Source organism: Eleginops maclovinus, chromosome 1 (genome assembly GCF_036324505.1).
Source record: "Eleginops maclovinus isolate JMC-PN-2008 ecotype Puerto Natales chromosome 1, JC_Emac_rtc_rv5, whole genome shotgun sequence".
Lineage (NCBI taxonomy): Eukaryota > Metazoa > Chordata > Actinopteri > Perciformes > Eleginopidae > Eleginops > Eleginops maclovinus.
In genome coordinates this window covers 25,525,420-25,539,758 of record NC_086349.1, presented here as the reverse complement: position 1 = coordinate 25,539,758, position 14,339 = coordinate 25,525,420, and the positions used below count along the sequence as shown (strand labels likewise).

General features: G+C 44.8%; 1 protein-coding gene across 1 annotated transcript in view; it reads right to left on the bottom strand.

Moving 5' to 3' along the window:
* The window catches only part of LOC134862609 (membrane-associated guanylate kinase, WW and PDZ domain-containing protein 1-like), a 28,689-nt gene extending 16,361 nt beyond the window's left edge, over positions 1-12,328 (bottom strand). The window contains exons 1-15 of the mRNA XM_063880616.1: positions 12,287-12,328; positions 11,969-12,206; positions 11,730-11,846; positions 11,097-11,216; positions 9,934-10,107; positions 7,816-8,020; positions 7,628-7,698; positions 6,973-7,140; positions 5,289-5,458; positions 5,117-5,210; positions 4,455-4,629; positions 3,729-4,374; positions 2,752-2,815; positions 2,334-2,552; positions 1,908-2,186 (exon numbers count right to left, since the gene is read on the bottom strand). Coding sequence (XP_063736686.1) covers positions 1,908-2,186; positions 2,334-2,552; positions 2,752-2,815; positions 3,729-4,374; positions 4,455-4,629; positions 5,117-5,210; positions 5,289-5,458; positions 6,973-7,140; positions 7,628-7,698; positions 7,816-8,020; positions 9,934-10,107; positions 11,097-11,216; positions 11,730-11,846; positions 11,969-12,206; positions 12,287-12,328 — 2,782 coding nt within the window. The remainder of the gene's footprint in view (positions 1-1,907; positions 2,187-2,333; positions 2,553-2,751; positions 2,816-3,728; positions 4,375-4,454; positions 4,630-5,116; positions 5,211-5,288; positions 5,459-6,972; positions 7,141-7,627; positions 7,699-7,815; positions 8,021-9,933; positions 10,108-11,096; positions 11,217-11,729; positions 11,847-11,968; positions 12,207-12,286) is intronic.
* Between the last annotated feature and the right edge of the window lie 2,011 nt (positions 12,329-14,339).

The window sequence follows — 14,339 nt, the reverse complement described above, 5'->3', positions numbered from 1 at the left end:
AATATTTGTAAAAGGAAAAAAATGCAATTTCTAGTGAATGAATCGGACACGTTCACTGACCCCATAAGGACCTTGAACCGCTGGTGGTCCCCAGAACACACTTTGAACAAACACACACACACAAGCTGAGAAACTTACGTTTGGAGTCCTTGACAGTTTTCAGAGCGGACTGCAGTCGCTCCAACATGATGAACAGAGTAGAAACAGAGCAGAAACAAGAAGCTACCTGTCTGTCCGTCTACCTGTCTTTCTTTCCACCTGTCTTTCTTTCCACCTGTCTCTCTGTACACCTGTCTCTCTGTACACCTGTCTCTCTGTACACCTGTCTCTCTGTGTGAGGCAAGGTTTTGCCTCTGAAAGCGAACAAGCAATACTGAGAGTGAGCTGGAGTCAGAGCGAGAGGGAGACAGCTGGAAGGGAGGCGTGGCTAACAGAGTGCAGATCACACACACACACACACACACACACACACACACACACACACGTTAACAGAGGAGATTATTGTTTATGTTTCAGAGGAGGCGATGTGTTTGAGGTCTCTTTAACCCTGCTGTAATACTCGCCGTTGCTTCCACCTGAATGCAGCTGAATCAGTGGAACAGACACAGAAGCTCAGCTGCTGCTCTGATCAACCATTTTAATTGTGAACTCACATACACACACACACACACACACACACACACACACACACACACACACACACACACACACACACACACACACACACAAACACACACACAGAGCTGTCAGTGCCCCCTACAGGATGCAAGCATCATTACAGCCATATTATGAACCAACGACATCCTGATGATTTATTTAGAGTCCGTCCCGACAACAGCACTTGTGTTCTTAAGCACTTACTATACACAAGAAGACTTTAAGAAGTATTTTCAAAGACCAGACTCTGAGTATTTAAGTCAAGTAGTGTCATAGAGAATATACGACTTTGCAAAGACTAGGGATTCTGCAGGGTCACTTTATTCAAGACTACAGCTAGACTCCTTTTACAAATGAATTCCCCTCCTACTCTTCTTGGTGGAAATGTACAAGAAAGAACTGTTGAACAAAGGTCCAGAAAAAAGGAGCGGCTTTTGGCCACAACTCCTCTTGTTTGCAGTGCAGTTTGATCTAAAACAACATCAACAACACTCCTAACTATTACTCTAATCTACTCAAACAACTCAAACTGTTTCTCCTTTTTATACAATCAAAGATCAGGTGTTTTGAGCCTCCATTCACTCCCCTCCATTTTATTATCTACCAGGTTCGATGAGGAAGGTCACTTATAGGTTGTTGACAATCATTGAACTTCAATATTTGCTTTAGCCAAGCCTTAAACTTGATGTGAGGCACATTTTAACAGAACATCACAGCACATGAAAGGACTGGGTGATGACATCCTTGCACCAACCAATACATTTAGCAATAACAAAACTCTTCCGGTTTTTATTCCAATGTCGGACATCTTTCTGCAACAGTGTAATAGCCTGAAGCCGCATTTGGTGTAACGTCTGAGTGAGTGTGTGCTACTTTATACTTCTACTAGGCAAAACCTCAAATGGTAGCAAACTGGATCGAAACATGATTTTTGAAACAATTATTAGAACATATTTAGTCTTTCCAGAGCAGCAGAGACTTTGTTGAAGTCTAATGCTTCGTGTACGTCATCATCTATAAATACAATCTGTTTCAGTCTTGATTTTTCCCCATCTGCTTTTATCAAATACACCAATTGTTCAACTTCATCCAATCATGTCAACTCTTTTTTCACCATACTCCAAGATCTTATTTCAAATATCCACGTTTCAACTCGCTTGCCGAAGAGTTAAGAAAGCGTTCCGTCAATATAACATTTAGTGACCATCAGAATGGAAAACAGCCGCAACTTCAAAGTGATGGGTACTCACCCCCGTTCACTTCCTGAGAGGCGATGACGAATCCGAATCCTTCGCCCGACCTCCTCCTCAGCTCCACCTCCACCGCTTTTACCCCTCCTCTTCCATCCTTGGATATTGCTCCCATTGCTCCTCCCCCTCTGGTGGGGGGAGGTCCACCGGCACTCTCCTCTACGCCCGGTAAATCCCGTGGCTCTAAGGTTAGCGTCACAGGAACTGAGTCCAGGAAGCTGGTGCTCTGGATGAGGGCCGATGCTTGGGGCCCGTTAGGCGTCTGCGCAGGAGGGGCCCCTGGAAAACAAAAAAAGAGGAGTCCGATTCATAGAGGAAGGATTACAAGGAGGAGACAGGAGGAGTCACTTGCCTTTTTATCTGCTTTAAGGCTGTAAATTCCCCCGCTGCGGGACTCATAAAGGAATTCTGATTCTGGGTAGTTACCTTGGTGGGTTCCTATGGCTGCTAGGTGCCCCTCCTGAGGACTCTCCAGGACCAAGCCAGCCTGGCTGAGTGGGGGGACGCCCCCCAGCAAGGCACCCGTGGATGGGGAAGGCAAGTCGGCTGAAGTTGGGGGGTAGGAGGAGGAAGGAGTGGCCAGGCTGTGTGGGGAGGGGAGTGTCTTGTAGAGATTTGGCGTGACGGCGGGCGAGGTCATGGGACCTGAGAGAGAGACAAAGCTATTAAAATACTAGAGATATAAATACTGGTTAATGGGCTACACTTTTAGAGAGCATTTTTAGGCTTTGCAACAAGGAAAACTAATATTTACACACACACACACACACACACACACACACACCGTTTGCCTTGCCGTTGGGATATGATATTGAAATGATGTTGTTTTTAATGTCAGTTGTACCTCCTCTGTAGACCAGTAGCACCACCTCCCCCTGTTTGGTGTGTTCCTGCAGGATTCTTTGGACCTGAGGAAGGAAATGCACCTATTGTTATAATTTCAATGGGTTTAAATGGCATTTCTATAGTTTCCTGTATGCATCTTATCTTTTAACTTTCAGACTCAAACTCTGGAGGCATGATAATATGCCATTCATTGTGAAATGAAAACAACATCCTGGTACCACCCATTGCGATGCAAGACTCAAAAGTCACCCAGCAGTTCAACAATGCTTAAACTTAATGCCATTGTTCTCTGACTTGCTGGAGTGATTTCCATGAGGAACAAAAGAGAACTAAAGTGCATATTGTCAATGACTTCCTGGATCTTGGGCTTGAAGAAGAAAAAGGATGCTTTGAAAAAACTTCACTTAGGAACTACTTTACTCCGACTTCTTCTTTGACAGGAAGGTTTTTGCAACTCCAAGGTTGTGTAGTGTGATGCAGTTGTTTTGTAAAGTGTATGCCATGCTTAATGTTCTTCTTGTTAACCTTTTGGCTTCACCTTTAAACCCTGTGTTTAACAATCACAGCACAATACATTGAGAGTTATTCTGCAAGGTCTGCAGATATGCGGACTCACCAAAAGGGCTAAAGATGTCAGCAAGAAAGCCCTCGTTTATTTGATACTTGTACACACTCTGAATGATAGTGCCTACACACCGGACACGATGCACAGGTTAACAATTAAAGGACGCTACAATATGCTAACTCTGTTGTAGTTGCTGGTATCTACATGGAGATAAGCTCTGCATCCTTGCCAGCGTGTCTACGTTGAGTGATGTGACTAAACACAAATGATCCCGCAGTAAAACTTGCTCAAATAACGACGGGCGTATCTTTGATTGGACCATAATCCCTCTTGAGATTTAAATTCTGTATAGCCAATGAGAGTGAAGCTTTCTGAGAATACGTTGACCTGTTGGGGTAATAATCTATTACCTGGGAGAAGCTGAGGCTCTGCACATCTGCTCCGTTGATCTTCACGATGGCGTCCCCTGCCTGCAGCGAGGGGCAGTGCCTTCGATCCCAGACCCTCCTCACTACCGCCAGCTGACCTCCCTGCCCCCCCGCCGTCACACTGAACCCAATCCCTCCACTTTCGCTGCGCCCGAGGGCCACCGGTACGAGCTCTCCACCGTGAGCCGACCCGGGGGACCCTGCCCCGAGAGGGAGCACCAAGCCCGGGTTTCCTCTGGAGCTGGGAGAGGGTGCTTGGTGATTGGCTGGACAGCCGTTGAAGCCGCAGGATGGGACGTCTCTGGGGGGGGTGAGGGCGAGGGAAGTCTGAGGCATCGCTGGGCGTTGCACCGGCACTCCAGGAGGTGTGGAAGAGGTGTTGGGGTTGTTGCCGTTGGTGGGGCTGGTGGAGTTTGGGAGGAGGAGGCCCGACTCTGGCTGAGAGAGGGGGAGTTTGGACAGAGTGTGGGAGGACGAGGAGGAGAGTGGGAGTGTGGAGGAGGAGATGGGGAGTGTTGACGTCGATAAGTCGCTCTCTGAAGACTTGGAGCTCTGATGGTGGAGGAGGGAGGAAGACGAGAGGGCGGGGAGAGTGCTGCTGTTGTAGCGAATCAGAGAAGACCTGCGACTGGAGGAAGACAACAGATGTTTCATACAAATTCAATCACCTCTTAAAACTGCTAATGCTAACACTGGAACTCCTCTCACCTTCGTGTCCCAGCGTTGGACATGCCGCCATCAGAGTCGCTGTGATTGGAGGCTGGTAACCTGTCTGGAAGGGGGGGTGGACCCAGTGGGGGGTCGGAGAGAGTCGGGGTGGGTGGGCCTGTCAGACCGTTCGTCATTGGCTGAGGAACGTAGGAAGGCGGGGTGTGACCCAGTCCTGGATTTCAGAGGGAAAGAGTTAGTAAAAATATTATAAAATGTGCTTCTATAATTATCTTTAGACATTTATGACAGACTTCAACAATAAATAATGCATGTGTTCAACAAACGAAAAGTGCAATTATTTCTTAGGATTTTGTCTTGTAAGGGTTTGAGGTGTTATGCCACCTGATTTCCATCCAAATGTTAACATCATTTTTAGAGGATTGGCAGAGGAAGTGAATGAATGCTTGCTTTCAAACACTTTATGAAACTAATAGGAGTTGGAAAAGAAGAAGAGGCTGCAAAAATATATGATCATTAAAAAAAGTCGAAGGGGAATCGGCAATATATTATTTCCAGATTTCTTAAAATTGGAAATGTTTCCTATTTGAAAATGTGCATTAGAAGAGTGAAATGGCAACCAGCCTTTTGTCTTCAGCTTTTCTAACTGTAGTGCGTTACAACCTGAGTTTCTGGCAAAAAAAGCAGAGCATTTTTCTGACCTGGTGTGCTGCCGTTGGAGTCAAGCGTCCGACTGTATGTGAGGTGTGTCAGCCTCACGTTGGGGGGGTTCGAAGGCTCGCTGGGGGTCTGCGGCTGTAAAATATGGACACAAGGTTAGTGAATCAAACAGTGTTAAGATTAAACACATTGAACATTAAGTGCAATACATACCGTCTCCAGACTCTGTTTGGGACAGCCGTCGGGGTTGTAGAGCATGGGGTATCCTCTCCTCAGCACCACATCCACGCTCTGACCCATCGGCACCGCCTTCAGCATCTCCACCACCTCCTTATGAGAGCGGCCCAACACACAGCTGTCGTTGATGTACACCAGGATGTCCGCTGCACGACCAAAAGCAGGAGTCAGTCTACAGCCTATTGTATTATTATCGGACATTTTCAGCTGCATGTCGTCGATTGAGGGTTACAGTAGATTGACGTTAATTTGGAAACTGGTCAGCAGTGTTTAGGAGTGAACCTGTGTTAAATTACGTTTCCTACCTTAGATACGATTGTGAAGCGATGAAGGGACCAACATGGGTTTAGTTGTGTTTGAGTTTAACAGTCTGGTATTCATTACACACCAATATAAGGTGAAGATGCCAATACAGTTTAATATGAAAGCCAAAACATTGCAGTGTTAAAACAACCCTTTTATGCTTATTGGGATTTCCCCTTTCCTGTAGTGTGTTATATAGACTTGTGTGCATGTAAATGGTCTGCAAAGGCTCAAATCCCTGTGTTTCTTCAATCTTTAAGAGTGGCATGTTATCTATACTCCTTCCCATTATTTTTTCACTGCCGCTGAGCAGCTTTTAATGTTCAGGAGTTTTTCTGCTGCCTGTTGAAACTCTGCTCTCTTTCCCAGGAGATTTCACAGTGTGTGTGTGTGTGTGTGTGTATGTCGGTGTGTGTGTTACATTCCTTACTATTTATCCTCAGCGCACGTGAGCAGGTCTGACCAGTGTGGGAGAGAAAGGAGGCTGTGTGTGTCGGACAGATTAAAGGGTGAGTGCGTGTGTGTGTGTGTGTGGATAAGTAGTAGATCATGAGATTGTGTCTGCGGTTCTCAGGTCTTTATTTTTCTCAAACAGCAACATAATCCTCCCTCCAGAGAGAGTGTGAGCATTTAGATATCTGTCTCTGTTTCATAAAAGCTAAATATATAACAATGTCTCCATCCTCGATGTGTATTTCTAACACGACTTATAGATGCAGACCCCTTTATGTTTCATGAACTGACCTTTTCCTCTGCAGGCATAATTGACCTCTTCTCACAGGTGGAACTAATTACATCATTAATTGCTGCGCTGCAGGACCTCGTTAGCGTTATTAGTCACCCTGTGATATTCCTGCCCTGGAATTCAAAATGTGTTCTGGAAAAAGGTCCACGGATCTGACGTGTTTTGAAACTAGATTAAATAAATACGCCTCGATGATTTCAGCCGAGGACGAAAAGTAAAAGAGCTGTAGAGCGCTCAGGTTCACAACAGAAACATTTAATACAAATTCATATTTTTGGCATTAATTTCCCGAAAAAGTAAGACTGATGAATTTTTAAGAGTGAATTGAAGAACTATCTGAGCAATCTGGCCTTCAAGCCTTTATTGAGGATTCTTAAAATTATACTTTTTTTCATGCTATGTGTTTATTTTATTTTATTTATTTACTTATTTATTAACTGTTTGCACAAGCCAGGAGAGATCAGTGTAAAAATAAATACATATTTTTTATTATTTATTCATCTATTTTGAGCAACATGCAGCTGCAGTATGAAGAGCAGAGGTAGTATGACACTGTTCACCTGTAGAAACTCTCTGGCTGTATTTACCTGTCAGTATTAACAGTGTCAGTACCTGTGTTTAGTGCCGGTGGTCCCCCAGGTGTGACGCTGTACACCTGCAGGAACTCTCTGGGTCGACTTCCTCCCACGATGTTGAAGCCGAAGCCTCGAGGGCCTTTGGACAGCCGGGTGTGGATGGAGTAACCCTTCAGCTGGCTCGGCTGCTCCGTGAACTCCGGGACTGAAACACAGACGGAGACACTGTGAGTGAGCAGACAGTGTTCAGTCTCTTCATACTGTAAAATGTTGTATAAGGTGGAGATATTATAACTTTCAGTCCAGAAACATTGGAAACTACGTTACCCATAATGCTTCTCACCTAAATTTTCATTAGAGCCTCCCTTCCTTTACGCTCTCATAAAAATAAGGAGCTTTATCTACAGTAAAATCAACAACAAAGTGAAACTCCACATCAAGTAAAAGTCTGTGCTGCCCCCTGCTGGCTGCTGCCTTCAAAATAAAAGCCCTTCACACTGTAACAGCAGCAGTTTACAAAATAAAAGATCAACTTCCAACCAGAAACATACATGATGTTTGTTTTAGGACTTCATCTAAACAACCCTAAGACGTTTAGCAGTGTGGCTTCATCAGAACGGTGTTTACAGCCGAGTCACTTCAGATAAATGTTAAGTGAAGTAATTGATGAACAGATTAGACGAAGGACTCACGTTCTGTGAAGGGAGACGTGTCTTTGTTCAGAGTCCGAGGATCCAGCCAGCTGGTCGTCTTTGAGTTGTGACTGAAAGAGTGACATCATCATCATCATCATCATCATCATCATCATCATCATCATCAGTCTGACTACATCCAGGGTCAGAATGAATCCTTGGTAATGTAGTTGAACTTTATAACTTACTCGATGTAGTACGGCTCTCCTGATTCACTGAACGCCAGCTCCCAGTTGTCAGGCAGCGGACCCACTCCCGCTCCCCCAACTCCTCTCCCTCTTCCTCTCCCTCTTCCTCCTCCTATTCCGTTTTCCAATCCTTCCCGACTCCCCACCGCCGACTCCCACGATTGGCTGAGAGGCAGGATGGTGGGCGGGACTCCGGCTGAACCTGCTGTGACAGAAACTGATGAGCTCGGGTCAAAAAGTTAGAAGAAATGATAACGTCCATACCTTTTTTTCACCCCGGGTTCCGACACCTTTCTTATATGTCAAATGTGGTATTTTCAGGGAGTTTTAAGGACTTTCAAGCCCAACTTCCTCAAAATCCCAGCACAACTTAGTATGAGGAACAAATCAAGGATACATATTGTAAAAACACTGAGCATTTTTACAATGAGACCTGTAGAGCATTGAGACATACAGTTTGTATTTATGGTGCAGAAAGAGTGCATTATTACATTTAAAAACAGCCATTAAAAAGGCCTTTTCTTTTGATGGCTGCTATGTAACCTGCAGGCATACATTACGTGTGACTGTTCCACAAAAACCAATGAGGTAACAGTGAAAGAAAGGCATGCAGACAGCAGAACATAGCCTTTTCACTAACATTACATTAAAAAACTCTACATTTCCATGTGCATATACTCAAACAAAGCTACATATATTTCCTCAACATCGAAGGAAAACATCATGAGGTCAAGGAAAGACATCAAGGACCACTTAAAGAGACCCCCACTGCACGTACACAATGCCTGATGTTTGTTTTGAAGCAACTTCATTCATAACTGATTAAATGTGTACAGTGACTAAATCAATGCAAGTAAATCTTCCTGTTCCAAACTGAGTCACACCCCCTTAAAGTAAGGATCTAAAAGTGTGCATGGTTTGCAAACAGCCACACGGATTGACGCTTTAAATGCTGCTGCAAGGAATTGTGGGACGGTATTATCTCCTTGCTTTGGTGCAGTGTTTCCGTCACTAGAGGAGACAATAAAGGAAGCATTGAAGCTCCTTTCCTCAGCTTCTAGAGAATCAAACAGCTCTAAATACATTTAACACTCTCGGGTCATTTCAGTCAGTTAGGAACCTCCCTAAGAGAAAAAGACAATTGGACCGCAGCCAGAGTGTGTGTGTGTGTGTGTGTGTGTGTGTGAGAGAGAGAGAGAGAGAGAGAGAGAGTTTAACTAACACACAGATACAACTGGTAACACACACACACATGTACGCATGCAAGCACACACACTCACACTTGGTAAACAGCTTCACAAACAGTTTGTTTTTCTAAAAACAGAAACCAAAACAAACCTTCCAGAACACACACACACACACACACACACACACACACACACACACACACACACACACACACACACTCTCCAGGCGTTGGATGTTTTCCCAGATTGAAGATAATTTGGCTCTAACTGAAACTGCTGAATTCACAAATTAACTGTGACTAAGTGCTTCAGCTCTCACGTTGGATCTTTTACTTCTGTCTTTATTTGGAACGTTAACGTCGTCACTTTTCCAAAAACATGTTCAATTGTTGTTCCTCGCATCGGCTAAAAATGTCCATTTCCCCTCCCCATTTACTGCTGTCTCACTTTCCACGTTTCTAATCATGATGTAAATGTCCAAATATGTGAAAAATGTGTAAAATTGTATGTAAAATATGTTTTGAACTCCCCAAACATATGGGAAAAGAAAGTTGGAAAATTGACATGAAACTAAAGAAATGTGTTAAATTAAAAAGTACAAAATTAGGATTTTTAAAAAAACAAAGTAAAATTATCAGGAAAAAAGGTAAATCCTTTCTGGGAAAGTAGACTAAGAATGTGTAAACAGTGTTAAAAAAAGAAAGTGAAATAATATATAACATTTTGGGGGACAATGTCTGAAAAATACATGAAAATCTTTTAAAAATATTTGAGAAAAGAGTTTTAAAAGTCTGAGCAAATAGGAAAACGAATTTCATTAAAAAGGTAGAAAAGGTGAGACATTCCTGAGAAATAGGTGAAACTGAAAGAATGTCTGAAACACACGTGATAAACGGCATTAACAGATCATCTATAAACAGTATTTATGTACCCGACAGGCCGCTGTCCTCCTCACTGTTGTCGCCCTCCTCCACAGCTTTCTCCAGGTTGCTCAGGGATTTGCTCCTCGTTCTGAAGTTCCTCAGAAGGTTCCGGTGCTCCTGGTACGTGATGGGCGGGCTCTCCGGACCGATGTGCACCGGCCGCGGCGTCCCGTAGTAATTCCCTGTGATCCCACGGTGAGAGAAGGACATTTATTATTTATTTTATAGGAATATTGTTAAACATAAACACAGTAAAATATTCCAAATATTAAGTCAAATTGATTGGAAGTTTTTTTTTGTCAAATTATCCTGCCCGAAAAAAAAGATTCAACAGATCAGACTCCGTTTTTAAATCTAAGCTCAGTATTTGTTTAGAGTGCATAATGCATTTATGTGTGTGTTCAGTTTCTATTTTAGTCCCATTAATCCGTCAGATTTACTCTGAAGAGCGGGGGAGACGTGAGACAGAGGGAGGTTTGATGTTTGAGGATTAAAGACAGAAGATCCTCTCTTCCTCAGAAATGTAATGTAAATATATTCACCGTCAATCATCACATTTCTCTTCCCTGTCAGAAAAGCTTTCCGTCTGGGTGAAATCACCGAGGTTTTATAAAGCAAACCGGAACGTCATGCATTACAACAAACCCAATCTAATGAAATAAAAAACACGTTATCGCTCTCTGTGAAAAATGATATCCTTTATCCCTCATGGTTAAAATCCAACTCAGCAAAAACTGTTCTTTATTTTCTCAAAACGACTTTATCACCGACAGTTAAAAAGATAACATACCTTTAAACTCAAAAGGATTCTCTGAAAATGAAAACCTGTAATTGCAATGCAAAAATAAACTCTTTGTTCTACAGTATTTTTTTAATTGCATGCAGTAAAAAATAACAAAGTAGAATTAAGAGTTCATTTTTGCATTGCAATTACAGGTTTTCATTTTCAGATAATCAAGGAATTTTTAAGTTGAAGGAAATATGATAAAAGTGAAAAATCACTCGACATACTCCATACTCCCAAAGCGTGCATTGTGCAAAACATATTCCGCTGTGTTAAATATCCATCAGTGTCACTGTGACGCGTGTGTTTACAGTGAAACATCGCCTGAGTGTTTTATTAAAGGGACAGTCGCTGTTGTATCGTTGAGGGTGCGTTTGTTTTTCATACCTTTGAACTTCCCGCTCTCCAGCAGCGCTCCAGACTCCTCCAGGGAGAAAAACTCCTCGATGGAGACAAAGTTATAATCCACACCTGAGATCTCCCCGTCCCGCGGCTGCCGGGTCGTACCTGTTAAGGTGGGGGGGATACACACCGTGATGTGTGTGTGTCAGTACATTTCCTTTGATAACCAACATTTCCACTCAGGCTGTCACACGGGGTGTGACCTGCAATACTACACACTCTTTCACTAATCATTAACAGACTCTTTATTTAAATTCAGAGGACAGAAACCTGCAGCTGCTCAGGTGACCGTTAACCTGACATGAATTTAAAGGGACATACCGGTGACTTGTATTTCACTACATACAGATTGTGATCTTTGGGGGCTTGGAACACAGAGCACAATGAACTCTGTGTTTCAGGATACGAATTCCCTGGTTTCATACTAGGTAAAATTACTCTTATAGTATAAAATATAAGTGCCGAATTACTGTGTGTGTGTGTGTGTGTGTGTGTGTGTGTGTGTGTGTGTGTGTGTGTGTGTGTGTGTGTGTGTGTGTGTGTGTGTGTGTGTGTGTGTGTGTGTGTGTGTGTGTGTGTGTGTGTGTGTGTGTGTGTGTGTGTGTGTGTGTGTCTTACAGGGAACAGCTCGCAGGTACAGGTTCTCTCTGATGAGCTGCTGCAGCTGACTGTCCATGGACCCCGGAGTGAAACACTTACTGAGGTACAACCTGAGGTCCTTACAGAGGGAGGAGCCTGAGGGACGGACAGGAAATGATGTCATAGTGATGGCAGGTTAGCATTCAAATAAAACATAATCATCAAGTAAATAACATCAAACCATTTTTCTTATTTGCAGAATATTTGCTGTATCTTACCCGGCGACACGGTCTTGATCCTGATTGGATGAGGGCAGGAGTTGAGGACTCCTCTGACATCACCGAGGGTCATCCCTAATACTGGCGTCCCTCCGATCTCCAGGATGATGTCGCCCACAGTCGCCCCGCCCCCGTGGGCCGCGGTGACAAATGGGAACTCTCCGTAGTCGGCCCCGCCCCCGATGGCCAGACCGAGCTCCCCGGAGCCGCCGCCCAGTGGGACGAAGCTCTCCTGCACCTGGAGAGACACATCGAGCATTACTCAGGTATTTTATAGGGTTTGTTTTCACTACAGGTAAATTTAAAAGGATTTGTTACCTTCGAGCGCCAGTGCAGCTTCTTCACCGTCGCTTTAGACATAGCGACCGAGCTGCAGGCAAGAAGAAAGACATAGAGTTACTGAATAGCTCCATCACCTTTTCCTGTATCAATTTCACCAAGCACAGATTGCAGCCACTGATGCTCAGTTGCAACCTATATCTTTACATCTGTTTCTTCTTGCCTCCTACCTGGGAAGCTTCCTTGCTACCTAACCAAAAGGTTTGGTAACCACTTTGCCTCCTATGTAGTAAGCATCTTTTTGTCCTTACTAGGAAGCCTCTTTACCCACTTGATTTTTTTGTAGAGCACTCTTTCATTTCCTTACCACCTAAATAGGAAGCATCCTTCCTTGTTAGAGAGCTCTTTTTCTTCCTCTTTATCCAACTAAGAAGCATCTTTATCTCCTTGCTTCCTCACTCTCTAACTAAGAAGCATCTTTATCTCCTTGCTTCCTCACTCTCTAACTAAGAAGCATCTTTATCTCCTTGCTTCCTCACTCTCTAACTAAGAAGCATCTTCATCTCCTTGCTTCCTATATCCGCTTTGAGAAGCCCCCGGCTGTGGAGGCACAAAAGGCCCAGGATCCCTGCTCACTGGTTTTAACCAGTGCAGACGTGTGTAGATCTCTGAAAAGGATCAACGCACACAGGGCTCCGGGACCTGATGGCATCCCTGGCCGTGCTCTCAAGGTGTGTGCAGTTCAGCTGGCAGATGTGTTCACAGACATTTTCAATAGGTCACTGCTCCAGTCTGTAGTCCCCACATGCTTTAAAGAGTCCATCATTGTCCCTGTCCCCAAAAAGACAAAACCCATCTGCCTCAATGACTACCGCCCAGTTGCACTCACCTCCATCATCATGAAGTGCTTTGAGCGGTTAGTCAAAACTTTTATCACCTCCTCCCTCCCTGACTCACTGGACCCCCTGCAGTTTGCCTACAGAGCAAACAGGTCCACGGATGATGCCATCTCCCTCACCCTCCACACTGCCCTCTCCCACCTGGACCAGAGGAACACTTATGTGAGAATGCTGTTCATTGACTACAGTTCAGCATTCAACACCATTGTGCCCTCCAAGCTCATCATTAAGCTCAGGGACCTTGGGCTCAACAGCGCCCTCTGTGACTGGATCATGAGCTTCCTGACGGGCAGATCCCAGGCAGTGCGGATGGGGAACATCACATCCTCCACCTTGACCCTCAACACCGGAGCCCCTCAGGGTTGTGTGCTCAGCCCTCTCCTCTACTCCCTGTTCACGCACGACTGCGTGGCCACACACAGCTCCAACACCATCATCAAGTTTGCTGACGACACGACCGTCATCGGCCTGATCACAGACGGTGACGAGACGGCGTACAGAGAGGAGGTCAGAGCCCTGACATCTTGGTGCCAGGACAACAACCTCCATCTCAACGTCAGCAAAACAAAGGAGCTGATTGTGGACTACAGGAAGAGGCAGAGAGAGGCACACACACCCATCACCATCGACGGGACTCCTGTGGAGAGAGTCAGCAGCTTCAGGTTCCTCGGGGTAAACATCAGTGAGGACCTGACATGGACACATCACACCAGGGTCATATCCAAGACGGCTCGACAGCGGCTCTTCTTCCTCCGCAGGCTGCGGAAGTTCAACATGGACTCCAGGATACTCTGCAACTTCTACAGGTGCACCATCGAGAGTATCCTGACTGGCTGCATCACCGCCTGGTATGGCAGTTGCACCGCCCTCAACCGTAAGACTCTACAGAGGGTGGTGAAAACTGCTCAGCACATCACCAGGACGGAGCTGCCATCCATGGAGGACCTCTACACCCAGCGGTGTAGGAAGAAGGCCGGTAGGATATTAAAGGACCCCCATCACCCCAGCAACAATCTGTTCTGTCTGCTGCCGTCTGGCAGACGGTACCGCAGCATCCGGACCAAGACCACCAGACTCAGAGACAGTTTTATACCACAGGCTATAAGACTACTGAACTCCTGAGCTGTGTGAATGTCTACTCACATCTGTTTATAGTACACACATACATATATATTATACACATCTGCCATACA